Source organism: Prorops nasuta, unplaced genomic scaffold (assembly GCF_024137725.1).
Source record: "Prorops nasuta isolate Cenicafe-Biocafe unplaced genomic scaffold, Cenicafe_Pnas_1.2 PNAS00032, whole genome shotgun sequence".
NCBI lineage: Eukaryota > Metazoa > Arthropoda > Insecta > Hymenoptera > Bethylidae > Prorops > Prorops nasuta.
In genome coordinates, this window is record NW_027116829.1 from 2024138 (window position 1) to 2037989 (window position 13852).

The 13852-nt window shown below is 42.7% G+C and overlaps 1 protein-coding gene across 1 annotated transcript in view; it reads left to right on the forward strand.

The window, feature by feature from the left end:
* LOC136783190 (metabotropic glycine receptor-like) overlaps nucleotides 1-13852 on the forward strand; it is a 116201-nt gene that overhangs the window by 73676 nt on the left and 28673 nt on the right. The window contains exons 3-5 of the mRNA XM_066743117.1: nucleotides 34-157; nucleotides 689-832; nucleotides 7306-7506. Of these exons, the coding sequence (XP_066599214.1) occupies nucleotides 34-157; nucleotides 689-832; nucleotides 7306-7506 (469 nt within the window). The remainder of the gene's footprint in view (nucleotides 1-33; nucleotides 158-688; nucleotides 833-7305; nucleotides 7507-13852) is intronic.

Consider the following 13852-nt stretch of genomic DNA (forward strand, 5'->3'; position numbering starts at 1 on the left):
AATTAACAATAGTAAATTTTTCTATCGTGACAGAGGTACCAGCGGGATCGATATCGACCTGCGTCGAGTGGACATAGACCAGTGCCCCTTGCCACCGGACTCGATGCAGCTGAATATATTCGCAGCCAGCGACAAGTGTAAGAAGCGCACAACCGAGGTGAGTATGTGTGGGTGGAGAGATAAAAATAATGGATATTCCTGTTGGTTCGTGTAATGGACGGCTCAAGAGTCTCAAGGACGTATACACATATACACGCGGGGATTTCGGTCGGTCGGACGGGAAAGTTCGAGGGGATTCCGGAAGTAGCGGTGCTGGCGGATCCTGCACGTGTGGCAGCTGGAACATCGAGCAGCAGCCTGTCCCAAATCGGCACTGACTCGTTAACAAGTTGCACATTGACCAAATGCCGCGGATAGAACCAATGCGAGCTGCATAAACGTTCGCCGCAGTGGTACATACACGCGTGATAGTCGGCGCGTTATTTTACGCTACGCTTTGCAATAGTCCTATATATATATATATATATGTGGACGATGTAACAAACCGTGCAAGGACGAAGAATTAAAAATAACGAGCGGAAGGCTCGTTCTCCTCCGGACCACATTAGGGAGAGAGATAGCTGCATGCAAATTGGCGAAATTTACAGCGAGAAATAAATTGTTGCACACGTGGAATATCTGATTGCAGTGCGTAGCCATACCTGGGCTTGGATTCCGTCGAGGAAGCTATCGGTGCATTTGCAAACGAGGATTTTACTACCCGGACACCAAGTCGAACAAGCGCTACTACAATGGCACCGTAATCGAAGAGGAATACGAGAAGTTGATGATGGTACGTATATATATGGTATTACAGCTTGCTTTGGCAGAGCGATGATATTAGCGAGCTATATATATATATATATATACATATGTATACAAGAGTTGTTTATAACCCAACGCGGACGTACCGAAAGTTATTATTATTATTATTATGCTGCATACGCCACGCACACACGAGGCTTAATGGAAAGAGGATCGAATGACCGGCTTGACATAACTTTTCCACGCGTGTACCTGCTCACCCGTGAATAATAAAACACGTTTTCCAAACTTCCCATTTCGCGCGCGATCTAATTAGAGACAAAGTAGCTCTGGTACATGCATATGCGTGTATAATGCTGCAGTATTAAAAACGTGGCAATAAGGACGTTTCGAATGCTACAAAATCACGAGTGCCGTGAATTTCTATATACACACAGGTCGGTCAATATATATATTTTCCAGCAGATTTGGAATTGATCGAATGTACAGAATGGCCCGACACGCTAGTCCATCACTCACTCCTCGAGGAGAGTTTAGCGCTAAAATGTTATCAGTGAGATATCAGCTTTCCAATAGCAAACCGTCGCATTAACATTGTGCGTCGCGCGACTGCCCGACTGATTATGCAAATGAAACGCGTGAAAATTGTCAGTTAAGCCCCTCCCCCTCCCACCCTGTATAACGTCGCGCTCGACTTCTGGCACACCTGTCACGCAACTTGCAACGCGACGCTCGATGGAACTCTCCGGTATATTAATCTCAATCAAGTCGCCCGGCGCAAATAATAAATTAGAGGAATTGCTTCCCTTTGACAAGGATCTACTCGACATGCATCGAGAGCTCGGAAAATCGATGACTCTAATTTTTCTTGCGCTATACACATCGCCAGCTTCCTTTTGCCTCGTTTACATGGCAACAGGACAGTTTACCCCGCGCGAGGCACCCGCTCGGAATATTAACCGAGCCTCGCTCTCCTCTCTCGAATAAATACCGCGCGTAATTCTTGCCACGAGCCGTACACGTGCTTGCGGACTTTTGCCGTTTCGCCAGCCAAGGCAAAAGCTGATACAGTGTGACAATGGGTATGACGCGGAACCATTTGCACTGTCCGCACTTATTACGCGTCGGAGGGTGAAAAAGCGACGGGTCGCACGGAAGACTGGCGTGAAAATTCCGCCAAACGGACGTTTCTGCGCCGTTGTTGACGTTGAAGCGATTCGACCGAGATTATAGCGAGGCAAACACCGTTTGACAATCAGCTTCCAATTGCCCTTTCGTTAATTAACCTTTATCCTATAGCTCCCCGCGTTGGCCATGCAGTTTTCTCCCCCACCGCGATATTACGCGTTGCGTAAGAACTGCGAGGGGCCGATCTTTCGTTGATTACTCCACTGGCGAAATATCGTTGTTCGGCGAACCTGTTCAATCCATGCGAGTGGGATAATCGCGAGCTTAACATTTTTATTGGGTTTTCGCCGGGAAGAAACGAGGACAGAATCGCGATTCGTATTGGATTGATTTCGAACGAGATTTCTCGTGTGGTTTTTATTCTTTAGATATATATACGTTATTAGATATCGGACATGCTTTTTCTTCGAACGCGAACATCGTAGTCGGCCACATTTGGCGAATATAATTATTATTCGATGAGATATTTCGTGTCAGTGCAAATGAAGAATCGTAAAGAAAAAGGGCGCTCTCGAGAGCGCACGAGTCGAGGTATTCCTGTGTAAAGTTTTCTTTAATTATTAACTTTCCTGAAAGAGTTTCAACTAAATTGAAACAATGTATTATAAGAAATTTTAAATTAAGCACACTCGGGGCAAACTGTGGAGTTGAACCCGGCCAAAAGTAGGAACCAATTTAAAAAAAAAACACGCACACTTTGATAGCTCCATTGTCCCTATTTTAGCGAGCTATACATCGAATTACTGTAAAATTATACGGAAGTCGCTCGGTCGCTCGTAATTATTTTATCACTGAATCGCTAATTTCGTATAATATTATATATAGAATTACATGCATGTATTTAATCGTAATATTGCTGTAAGCGTATATATAAATAATTACTATTTCTACGAATAGAAGAATCTGCAGCGAGCACACTTTGAAATTAAAATGGTTAAAATGTTGATATAACACACGCTGTATTAACAAAACTATTATCTTGTTTAAGGATTTTTCTGTCCAGTAAGCTTGTTAAAATTAAAAGGGGAGTATGAAATATTTTTTAATTGGTTCTTATATTTTACCGGCTGAAATCTGCCATTTACCCCACGCTATGCGCTTGCTCGCTAAAAAATAAAAGAATAATATTAAAAAGTTTGAAGCGTCGTCGCGTGTTCTTTCGGTAGTATATATATATATATATAGAGAGAGAGAGAGAGAGAGAGGGAGAGAGAAAATTTGAAAAGGGAGAATAATTTCGAATATCGCACTTTTGCGAGACTCGTCCTTGTACCTTGGAAAATATTCCTCCTACATTTTATTATATCTATACATAGATATAAGTGCATAGAAAGAGCGCGAGCATCGCCTTAACACAGCAATTTATGGTGTCGTGGATAAAAATGAACACTATGCATTGGCGCGCATAGAAACAGCGTTCGCCCATTTCTGCCATATGTCCGTGCGGTCCTGAATGCCAATAATCCCGAATAGATAACACCCAATCAATTTGGCGCGCGCGCGGGCGCGAGCGAGCGAGTTTACGATGATTTATCGAAAGTGAAAAATCGACCGCGGCTCTCCCGGAAACATACGAAATTGGACTTCGTATATCATCGTGGAATAATCGTTCGATTTGCGGGCTTTGATAAGATTTTGAGTTTTTCGCGCGACAAATCGGACGTACACGCGTTTTATGGAAAAATCCGATGGAGCCTGATTTGGGTTATTGATTTCAAATAGCAAATGATCGAGATACTTTGCCAAAAATTTACACTTTCTTTTGTCCTCGCCACCTATAGATTGAAATAATAATAACCTGGAACTCAAACCGCAATAATCAAGCCGTACATAATAATCCCACGCGTAATTCGTGCAAAAGATTGAATCATCGAGGGCCTCGTAAATTAATTCACCGTTTCACCAGATATATACGTGTACTCGAACGCGAATATTACGCGTCGATCGGGACTGTCGATACAAATCCAGTTTGGATTCGTTCCTGGCGTTGCGTTAATGCTGCATCTCTATATATATATATATATATATATAAACAAGCAATCGCGTATTTTCACGCACAAAACTCGACGCAGAAAAATTACGCTAAATCCATCCACCATGCACGAGTCCTTCGAAATATTCGAGGAGAGTTTAGAACATGATTCCGCCCGTTTGCCTATTAAGTAAACGGATCGTAGAGGAGTGGTGATCGTTACAGTATTTCAAAGTGGCATATATCGACGGAGTGGCTCCATAAAGCTATCCCCGGGAAATCGGGTCATCCGATTGGAAAAGTTTTTCAATCGACGCTTCAAAGTGCCGAAGGTCGGAGAGGGTTTCGTCGTCAGGATCCCTGCGCGCAGGAAAGGGCGTTCTCTCCAAGTTTGGCGATAAGAATTGACAACAAACATTAGCAGCAGTGCGCCATTAAATTGGCGCGCGTGAATCTTCCGAGGTTCGCCGTTGGTGCAGGCGTAGCGCGCGACGCCGATCGAGCCCGCGCTCCCGATGCTTTGGCCCGAAACGGCCCCTAAAACCTGCACCCTACTACCACCATTTCCAAAGTCCTTAGACCTTTGCTCGACAATGCGGGAGACTGACCAGTGGAAAACGACGTTCGTGCCTCCAGTGCTGACTGCACTACTTCCATTCATGCATCGCTGTAAATAAACGCTGGCGCCAAGTTTGTTGAAATTACGTGCTGCTTGAAAGGCTATCACCGGCCAGACGGAACAATGAATTTCTCACCGTTAATCAGCGGAGCTAGCGCAGACTCGTCCAACAATGCTGCGTGTCGTCATAAAAACCTTTCGGCAAATTTATTACATTTATTCTCGCGTAATAGAGAAAAACATGGCTTCGTATATAAGAGTGGTGAAAGTTGGACGAGAAGCTGACGCTCGGAGCGTAAATATGAAATTGTGCCGTGTCGGTATTGAAATTTAAACAATGCGATGGGGGAGGGGGGCAACAGGGGGTGGAAAAGTGTGATTCGTTATCGAGAACTACCGCAGGATCGCACGCGGTTTAGACTCGCACTCTTATCCGAAGTAGTATGCGGAAAAAAAACAAGAGCGAGATTTGTATGCCAGCACGCGATTGAATAACCGTATTTCACTCGAAAGATAAATGCAGACGCTCGTACAGGAAAATATATATATAAGTAGCAGGATTTTCTCTCTCTCTCTCTCTCTCTCTCTCTCTCTTATTTCGATATAATCGCTGACTATATGTATGTGTCAACGCGAGTTTTAAAGCTCGCGACTCGGAGTGCATGTTACAACGTTGTACACGATTTATATATCCGTTGGGGGTTGTATCTGTATACATATATATATATGTATATAGGAGAGAAAGCGAGTGGTGTGCCGTTGATTATTAAATTAATCGGGTGAGAAAAGTTGGGAAAAAGCGAGGAGGGAAATGGACGATCGTTCGTTATATATCCAGGAGCATAAAAATATTTCCCGTGATCTTCGCGGTACTCTCCTCCGATGCATCGGTGTGCGTACTCTCTTCTCCATCGCGCGGGGTTAAATGAATGTCAAATAAAAATGAAACCCGAGTGAAAATGTAGCGCACTTTGGAGAATAATGGTCTCGATCGGGAGGTACCAGTAAAGTAAGAAGCTATCATTACCGGTTTAAAGTGCATTTTTAATGTACAATTTTGCATCCGATATTCGAGAAAAGTATCCGCCAGCAGTCTATATAGGAAACCTCTAAAGATTTCCCAGCTTTTTACCGATAAATTGCGCAACGTCCTACTACGTTACCTTCTTATATTCCCGTGACATTTTACGTGAAAAGAAGATAGCCTTTCACAATGTCAATAAGATTTTGTTAATATTCCTGAGCTTGGAAATAAATTACAAACCGAGGTAATCTTCGGTAATAAGGTGCAGGCTTTTCATTATTTTCTCAACCATGCGATTCATCCCGAAAGATAAAAAAGCTGACGTAGCTCGATTCTTAGGGATAATTAATAAAGAGAGAGAGAGAGAGAGAGAAAAATTACGTAGTTGGCGTCTCGCGCGTCAACGCGATAGCAGGCGCGCACGGTTTTAGGGAAAATCCAGTGGACGTTGTACGGTATTTCTGATGCGAAGAAACTTTCTAATTGCACCCGCAGCTTCGCGTAGCCGAAAACTTGTAGCACGACGAGCTGAAAGACAGAGTTACCTTGTCACTAAACAAAGTTCTCTCGAGATAGACGGTAGGGTTCCGTGTTCAATTTTAACGTCTCGAGCTCGAGTCGACGACTTTTAACAATGAGATTGCACGAAAAGGCAAAATTAATGAAGCGCTTCTTTTGCATTGACCAACTTTTATATAACAGTATCCTATATATATACCGTTCACCGAAATTTCAGCAAAATTACATTATTGAAAATTAATTTTGAACGACTTTATATATATATATAGATCAATTGTTTCGAGTATATCAGCTACACACACACACACACACACATATAGTAACGAAACGAGAGAATATTGGAGAAATTTTTATATTTCCTGCTCCATTCTCTCTCTGTATACATATAATAGCTACATATATGTCCGTTGAAAGTTTGTCGGTTAGACGACGTATGATGCACTTGGATCGAAATTGAACTCGCCTATTCGATTGTGCGCACCGGCCTTCAGAGTCCTACTGTTCAATCGCAACTGAATATCGACTAATTGCTGAATTGTGGGTGGAACACCATGCGGGGGAGTAGCAATTCTCTCGGCGAGATTGTTTGATCGCTTTCTAACAAAGGATCAACTCTCCAGGAACTCGAGATCTTAATTCCATTGACATTCTGAATTGCCGGTCGAGTACTGTAAATTCGCGTAGCACGTTATTTTCTTCGGGAAGCCAGACACACCCGTTACCTCTAAACTCCCGTGGGATCTAAAGTTTCCACTTGCGGCTTACCGAATTAAATTTCCCACGGATCAAGGATACATTGTTTACAGCAGCCGACAGCGATGGAAATTTCACTCGAGCCTTATTTCCAAAAGTACAGCAAGCTCGCCCGATTAACGCGATAAATATATATATATATATATATATGTACAGGGCGTGCCACTTGAAATTACTCGGGCAATGGAATAGAATTCTCATCATCATCGTAATTACGAGAGATGTCGATTTTTCTTTTATTACACATTTTTCCAAAGCGTCTCTTAATTTGCACTAGGAAAAATTGTGGAGAAAAAGTCGACTTTTCTTGTTATTGAAAAATAAAATTTCACGCGACTAATCATTTTTATCTATTTCCCTATCAGTGTGTATATACATGTATAGGTGTAAGGAGGATTAAGGAAAAGCTTTGGTTAATCTTTGCAGGGCGAGGACAGTCAGTACGCCGTTGAAGGGATATTCGAGTGTCTACCATGCGCCGAGGGTTGCGAATCCTGCGAGGACGGCTCACCCTGCGTAGTCTCGCTAAACTGGCTCATGAGGACCGCCATTCTCATCCTGGAATGTTGCGTAATAGCCTGTCTGCCAGCCGTGGCCTTCTTCACGTGGAAATATGGAAGCGTAAAGGTAAATTTAATCGAAATCGTACCTGATAAAATTTCCTACTCTGCTGTACAGTGTAAAATGCAAAAAACTAAGAAAAAAAAAAAACACTTTTTCGCAATCGATCGATCGATTTTTCCTTCATATATATAAGTGTGTAAACAAATAGGATTTTCCAACGTTTTATTTTGATTAAATTTTTTACTTAAACAATCTAGTTTTTCTCATCCAATAACGTCCCTTAAATAAGGTTTTATCGTCTCGCTTCTTATTTTCTCACGGCAATATCTTGCGACACGTATATAGCGCAAGAGCGTATATATAAGACAGGCTGGAATATTTGAATTTACATTTATCCTCTGGGAAGCTGTGTACATTATGCACTATAGCAATATATCCTACTCCTTGATGGTCTGGTGCATTGATCTCGCCAGATGACACGAATCTTCGGAACAGATGGATGAAAGAAGCTTCGGTAATACAGCGCTTTATTTCTAGCGTGTGCCTTCGAGTAATAACGCTAAATCAATGTGGTACATGTACAGGGTGAGCGTAAAATTTTGCTCGTCTTCGTAACCTATGAGAGATACGAATCTTTTCCACGTTATCTTCTTTTCAATCTAAATAAACAAATAAATATTTTCGAAAATGTCTCATAAGAAATTTCACACCTTTTATGTTTTCCAAAATGAACGAATCACGCCTGTGAACTATATCGAACGAATCAAACGACACACCCTGTATATCGCGTGCTTTTAAATGCACATTTTGAATGAAAACCGCGCGAATTTTGTCTCTTATATTTATGACGTATGATTTTCGATATTAGAGTTTTTTCACAAGTTTCGCTATATCACGCGTGAGAGGCGAACGAATCAAGAAGCGAGTAGTATAGCTATAAACGCGCCAGAAGATGGAGCAAATTGAAGTAGCTTAGCTTAGCTAAAGTGGTTTTCGGACAATCACAGTGCCTATCGCTCATAGCGATCTTAAAGCAGCAAGGTTGCTGCAAGGTTAATGAATTAACCTTGAGTTATCTGATCATCTATTAAGATTTGCATCGGCTCGTCGCAGCATCGTCTCCATTCCCAGCATCATCCCTACTAATCCTTTGGCAGCAGCGGATAGCTTCGGGCGTTTAAACTATCTTGTCATTAGTCTACGTCTTGGTTAAACTGAAACTATACGGGACACACGGCCCCTACAGCCCCCGCAAGACCTCCCAAACGCAATCACCCCTCTCCACACGCTCGTATATATATATATATATATATATATATATATACGCGCATGTGTGTGTTTCTACAATCAGACCAAAATGAAAGACGCCCTAAAGCTCGGTTTGTACATATTTGAACTGGACACGCTCCTTCTCGCACGCCCAACAGTTTCAACCCGTACTTGTATATATATATATGTAGGAAAGTGTAGAACTGGGCAAAGAATAGCCTCCTCCATTGTTTCCCGTGTCATCAGCTAATTGATTTTCTACCAAACGCGACCCCCCCCCCGTCCCGTTTCACCGTTTCGTATATACAACAAATTCTAAATTAATCAGCTTCAACACGAGAAATTTTGTATTTTTACAAAACTGATGAAACTATCATGCGATGCTGTTTTAATAACCTAACAAGAACTCACAGTTGTATAAGTTACGATATAACCGAGCAGAATATGGCGCGGGCGCTTTAATATTCCGCAAAAATCCTCTTCGGACGGCGTATAATAGCATTTATCTCTCTTTCTCGGAACATAATTTAGAGAAGCTTATGATCCCCTCGCTGTATAGTTTTATTCCAAGGACTCTCCGGGTGTGCAGCGTGCTATACGCAAACAAATCCGAAGCGAATATTTCTCGTGGTTCGTATATACGTAGCTCTATAGGGCTGTAGTATACTCTCTCTTCAGCCTCTGTGCAATGTAAATGTAAAGTGCATGCCTCCTGTTCGCGATCCCCGCTCATCTCGAATAAATTTCCATACTGGACGCAATTTTCAAAATGAACCCCGAAAAGAGTGAACACGCTCGTTCTACAATTATAATCCAACGGAAATGAACAGTTGAAGGGACGCGCTCCGTCGTTAAGCTTCATATATATATATATGTATATAAGTGCGGTACGCGAGTGAGAACCACCGATGAATAAACAATTGATCGCGAGGAGAGTGCATGGGGTTCTCAACTCTGGATTTTCCTCCCTTTTACACTGGACGTAAGATACCGGGATGCTATATTAAACGCGACGCGAAAATAGAATGTGAAACAAACTCGAGTAAATATTTGCTTGGTTGGGAATGAAAATTTAGCGAGAGAGGACCGACCCGAGGAAAAAGGACAATATCTATCCTAACTTTACTCTTTCCAGTGTCTCTTTCTCTCTCTCTCTCTCTCTCTCTCTCTCGGTACGGTATACACACGGTTTTATCGAACTTGTACTTCCAATCGTATTAATTGTTTACACAGGATACTCCCGAGAAATCAGCTACATAGAATAAGCGTTACCCGAGTATGGGTATCACGTTTCTAAGCTCACGAACGGCAAACCGCCTGCAGCTCTACGATCGGCTGCCTCCTCTCGAGTGACAAGATTACGATGTAAAGAAGGAAATTCTAGCTGAATAAACATGCTCGGATTTGTCCTGCGTACCAAAATCCCTACCAACCGGAAGACGTGACCTATCGCCGCGTTTTCTCCGCGAGATACGATCCTCCTTCGAATCGTATCACCTCGCACACGTATATACATGAAAAAATTATCAAACTCTCGGAGAACCTCTGCTCCACTACTCGGCACTATTCTCTCTATCCCACGAGAACGAAGAGAACAAGGATAAACTGATAAGAGCGTTGGTTTAAATGTCTATTAAGTTTGTCCGACCATGTACCGACTTGTTCCACTTGTACAAAAATCTCACCAGGTTTCTATCATCAAAGAAATATATATCGTTTTTTTATTGGGATGACAAATTATTCTACGTGTTGCATATATATATATATATATATAAAGAGAGAGAAAGAGAGAGAGAGAGAAAGGAAACTAGGAGTAATTTCAGGAAGCACACAGCTATCGTCCCTGTCGTTAGAATGTATTGTTTATGTTGGAGCGAATTAGCAAGCAAACTAATGCAACTGTACAAGATTGCGGTAGGGTGGTGGAAACTATCGTTTAACGCTCGGCGATAGGGTAGTATGTACGGTACGTGTATACCTGTCTGGCCCGGTTGACAAACCGCGTGGTGGCATGTCGGCTGACCCAACTGTAACTTGTCTACAGCTTCGCTATAACGCCCCGCCAAACGAGCGCGCGAATCTGTCTGCTCCCCTTGATTGTTTAATTAACTTGATAGTCACCTTCTCCGCGCGCAAGCACTATACCTCTACCTCTTTTATACGAGCAAACTACTTTTAATCACCACCCGCACGGTCCGTTCGCGCGTTATTACTTTACCCTTCAATTACAACTATGGAGAAAAAAAGAGGCTGGAAAATCTTTCTACGATAAATGCATGTATATATCACTGCACGTGGACTAATATCGCGAAAACTGGAGAAATGCCACACGCACGCAACTACCACTCTATTATGCTCTCGCGAGATTCACCGGAGAATTACCAATGTCCACTCCCTGTCTCTCTGGAGCGCGCTAATTCATTTTCCAACAATTTCAATAGTCGGTAAATTCTTGTGAAAAGTTCCTCTCCGTGCGACGCGCTTTCTTTCTTTCTCCTCTTACTAAGTTACTATACATTATATATATATATATATATATATATATATACGTCAAGTGGATTTTCTCCGAAAACTTGCTACGTCAATTAGGTCTTTAAGGAAATCCCCCAATTTCCCAATTGGACTGGAGCGCGCGCATCAGCTACTTTTACTCCTGGCGAGTTGGCCGAAAGCGTTATTATAGTGCCGACATCGGCGTAACTGAAATTCTTTTCCGAGCAAACCTCGTTTAAACTCTCTTTGGTCTCACGGACAAGCTCCGCGGAAGCTCTCTGGCACATTCCCACGATTAATTATCTCGCTGGATGATCATCGACTGGCGCGCACATTTTCCCTTTTAGAATCGCAACTCTCGATGCCCCTTGCGTGTTATATAATAATGTTCCCTGCGTAGAAACGCCAGTGTTTCCAAACGTGGAAAAATATTATTATCCTGGTATTTCCTATACGGTTCGAACGGTGATTTTTTTAGCTGATAAAAAAGTGGAAATACGCGCAGCAAAATGATAGAAGGATATACGAATCAAAGTTGGGAGAGGAAAAAGAAGCAGGGATTTTTCAGGGAAATCTTGTACGGTTTGACCATAGCGACAGAATATCAAAGCTTTGTGCGTTGTAACGAGGAACACTCGATTTATAGTGCGAACGTATGCAAAAGCTTGAAAGGACTGTGTCACGTAACGTTTAATGTTTCAGTTGACGTGTAGATTACGTGATACTTTCCATGCACACACAGATGTATCGCGGATACCAATCAAAAACCGTGAAAAAATCACGTGCTAAAAATTACGCTATGATTTTTATCCCTCTCTTGACCCGTTATTATTTTACTGTGCTTTGCACGGTCCAATTTAAACGCGAGTTCGCAGGATTGCAAAAATTTCCATAATACGTAAAAAGGGACTGAAGGGGAACGGATTTTTGAAAGGATTCATTAATTAAAAAATGCTGCAGCTGAATATAAAAATTATTCCAGAATTCGTTGGGGGAATAAAAGTGTGCGGGATTAAATGGAAAGAGGATGCGAATAATCATTGGATAAATGAGGTGCTGGGGGGGGGGATTCAGGTGGAGATGCTCGTAGCCAGAAAAATTACAGTTGCCAGAAGGAACGTATTAGGATGACGCGTCAGTGTGTAAACCGAAGTGTGTGCGAGGAGGTAATCTCTGGGGCGAACTCGGTACAAGTTTTGCAAGGCCGCAGCCAAGCGGCCGCGGGAGCAAAAGGAAAGATGTTTTTGGCAACATTTATATGCTAAACTGTTATGTATTGCCAGAACGTGGCGCGCTGCTGCCATGTACGCGTATGCATTCCATTCACGTAAAACACGAGAACAGACTTCTCATGCTTTTCCCCTCTACGATTCTACACGCATCCCAATTTCAATTTCTCTCTCTCCCTTTACATATACATACGTCTATATGCACATGTGTGTATATACCATACTGGTGTATTCGTAATCGCGACTAACCGAATTTTTTGCACCTGCAACCTTTACTCGCTATTTCATCGTTCGACTGATCATTACTGCGCAGTATAAAAGAAGCAACAAAAGCAAATCAGAGCAATTAAGAATAAATCTCCCAGTAATAGTGGGTTTTTCGCTGAGAACCACTGCACGCGAACGATGTGGAAACGGCACGACCAATGATGGGAATTTCTACGAGAATAATCGATGAGTCAATCGCGACTAATCCGATGGGAGAAGAAGGTCTCCTCCCGAAGCACACTAGTTATAAAGCACTTTTAAAGCTCCTTCAATATTTGATCGCGTCTGTTATACACCGCTAGTGGAGGATCGCGTAATTTCAATGAGAACCACTGGAGGCAAACGATGTAGAAATGATACGAATGACCAATGGTAGAAATTTCTACGGGATTAATCGACGAGTTAATTATGATCTATCCGAGCTGGTCAGCGTGCAGGAGAAGAAGAAGAAGGAAATGGAACGGTGCGATGGAGCGATAGGGCTGAGATCAAAAAGGAAAAAGGTTGAAATAATGGCATCGGGGCACCTGGCTCAGCTGGAACGGGAATCCAAAGTGGGAATAAATCTCGTTAACCGTCATTGGCTGGGAGAGGGTGAAATTCAGCGGCTAAACGTTGCATCTATACTCGCGCGGATGCCGTTATTGTTCCGCCGGACTCGCGAATCCGCCCACCGTCTGGCAAGATTTTCTTACTCGAAGAAATAATTACGCAACGCGTTGGATGAACCGGGAGAGAGAAGGCCGGGACGCGCGCGCGGCTTACTCGATACGCCTTTCTAACTCTTTAATCCCCCAGTTCGGAACTTGCAACGAGCTCCTAAATATCGTTACGTAACGAGGCGCAAAACCCATTACTCCTGAACAATGTAATAATAATTACCCAGTCTACTCGTACCAGCAGTGATATATTGTTCGTGGATCTCAGCATTTGTCAATATTCCTTCTCCGAGCGAGTTTCTCCGTTGGTATATAAGAAGCGGAAATAGCTAAAGCGTCTCTCTCTATTTACTTTAATGCAATTTTCTTCGTTTTTCTATTTTTATCCAACAGCTGGGGCTCTCCGTCTACTACATATATATATACGAGTGGTACGGTAGGTATATAAGCGGACAGCGGTACGCAGTGGAGTAGCGCGTGATGTGGCCAGCC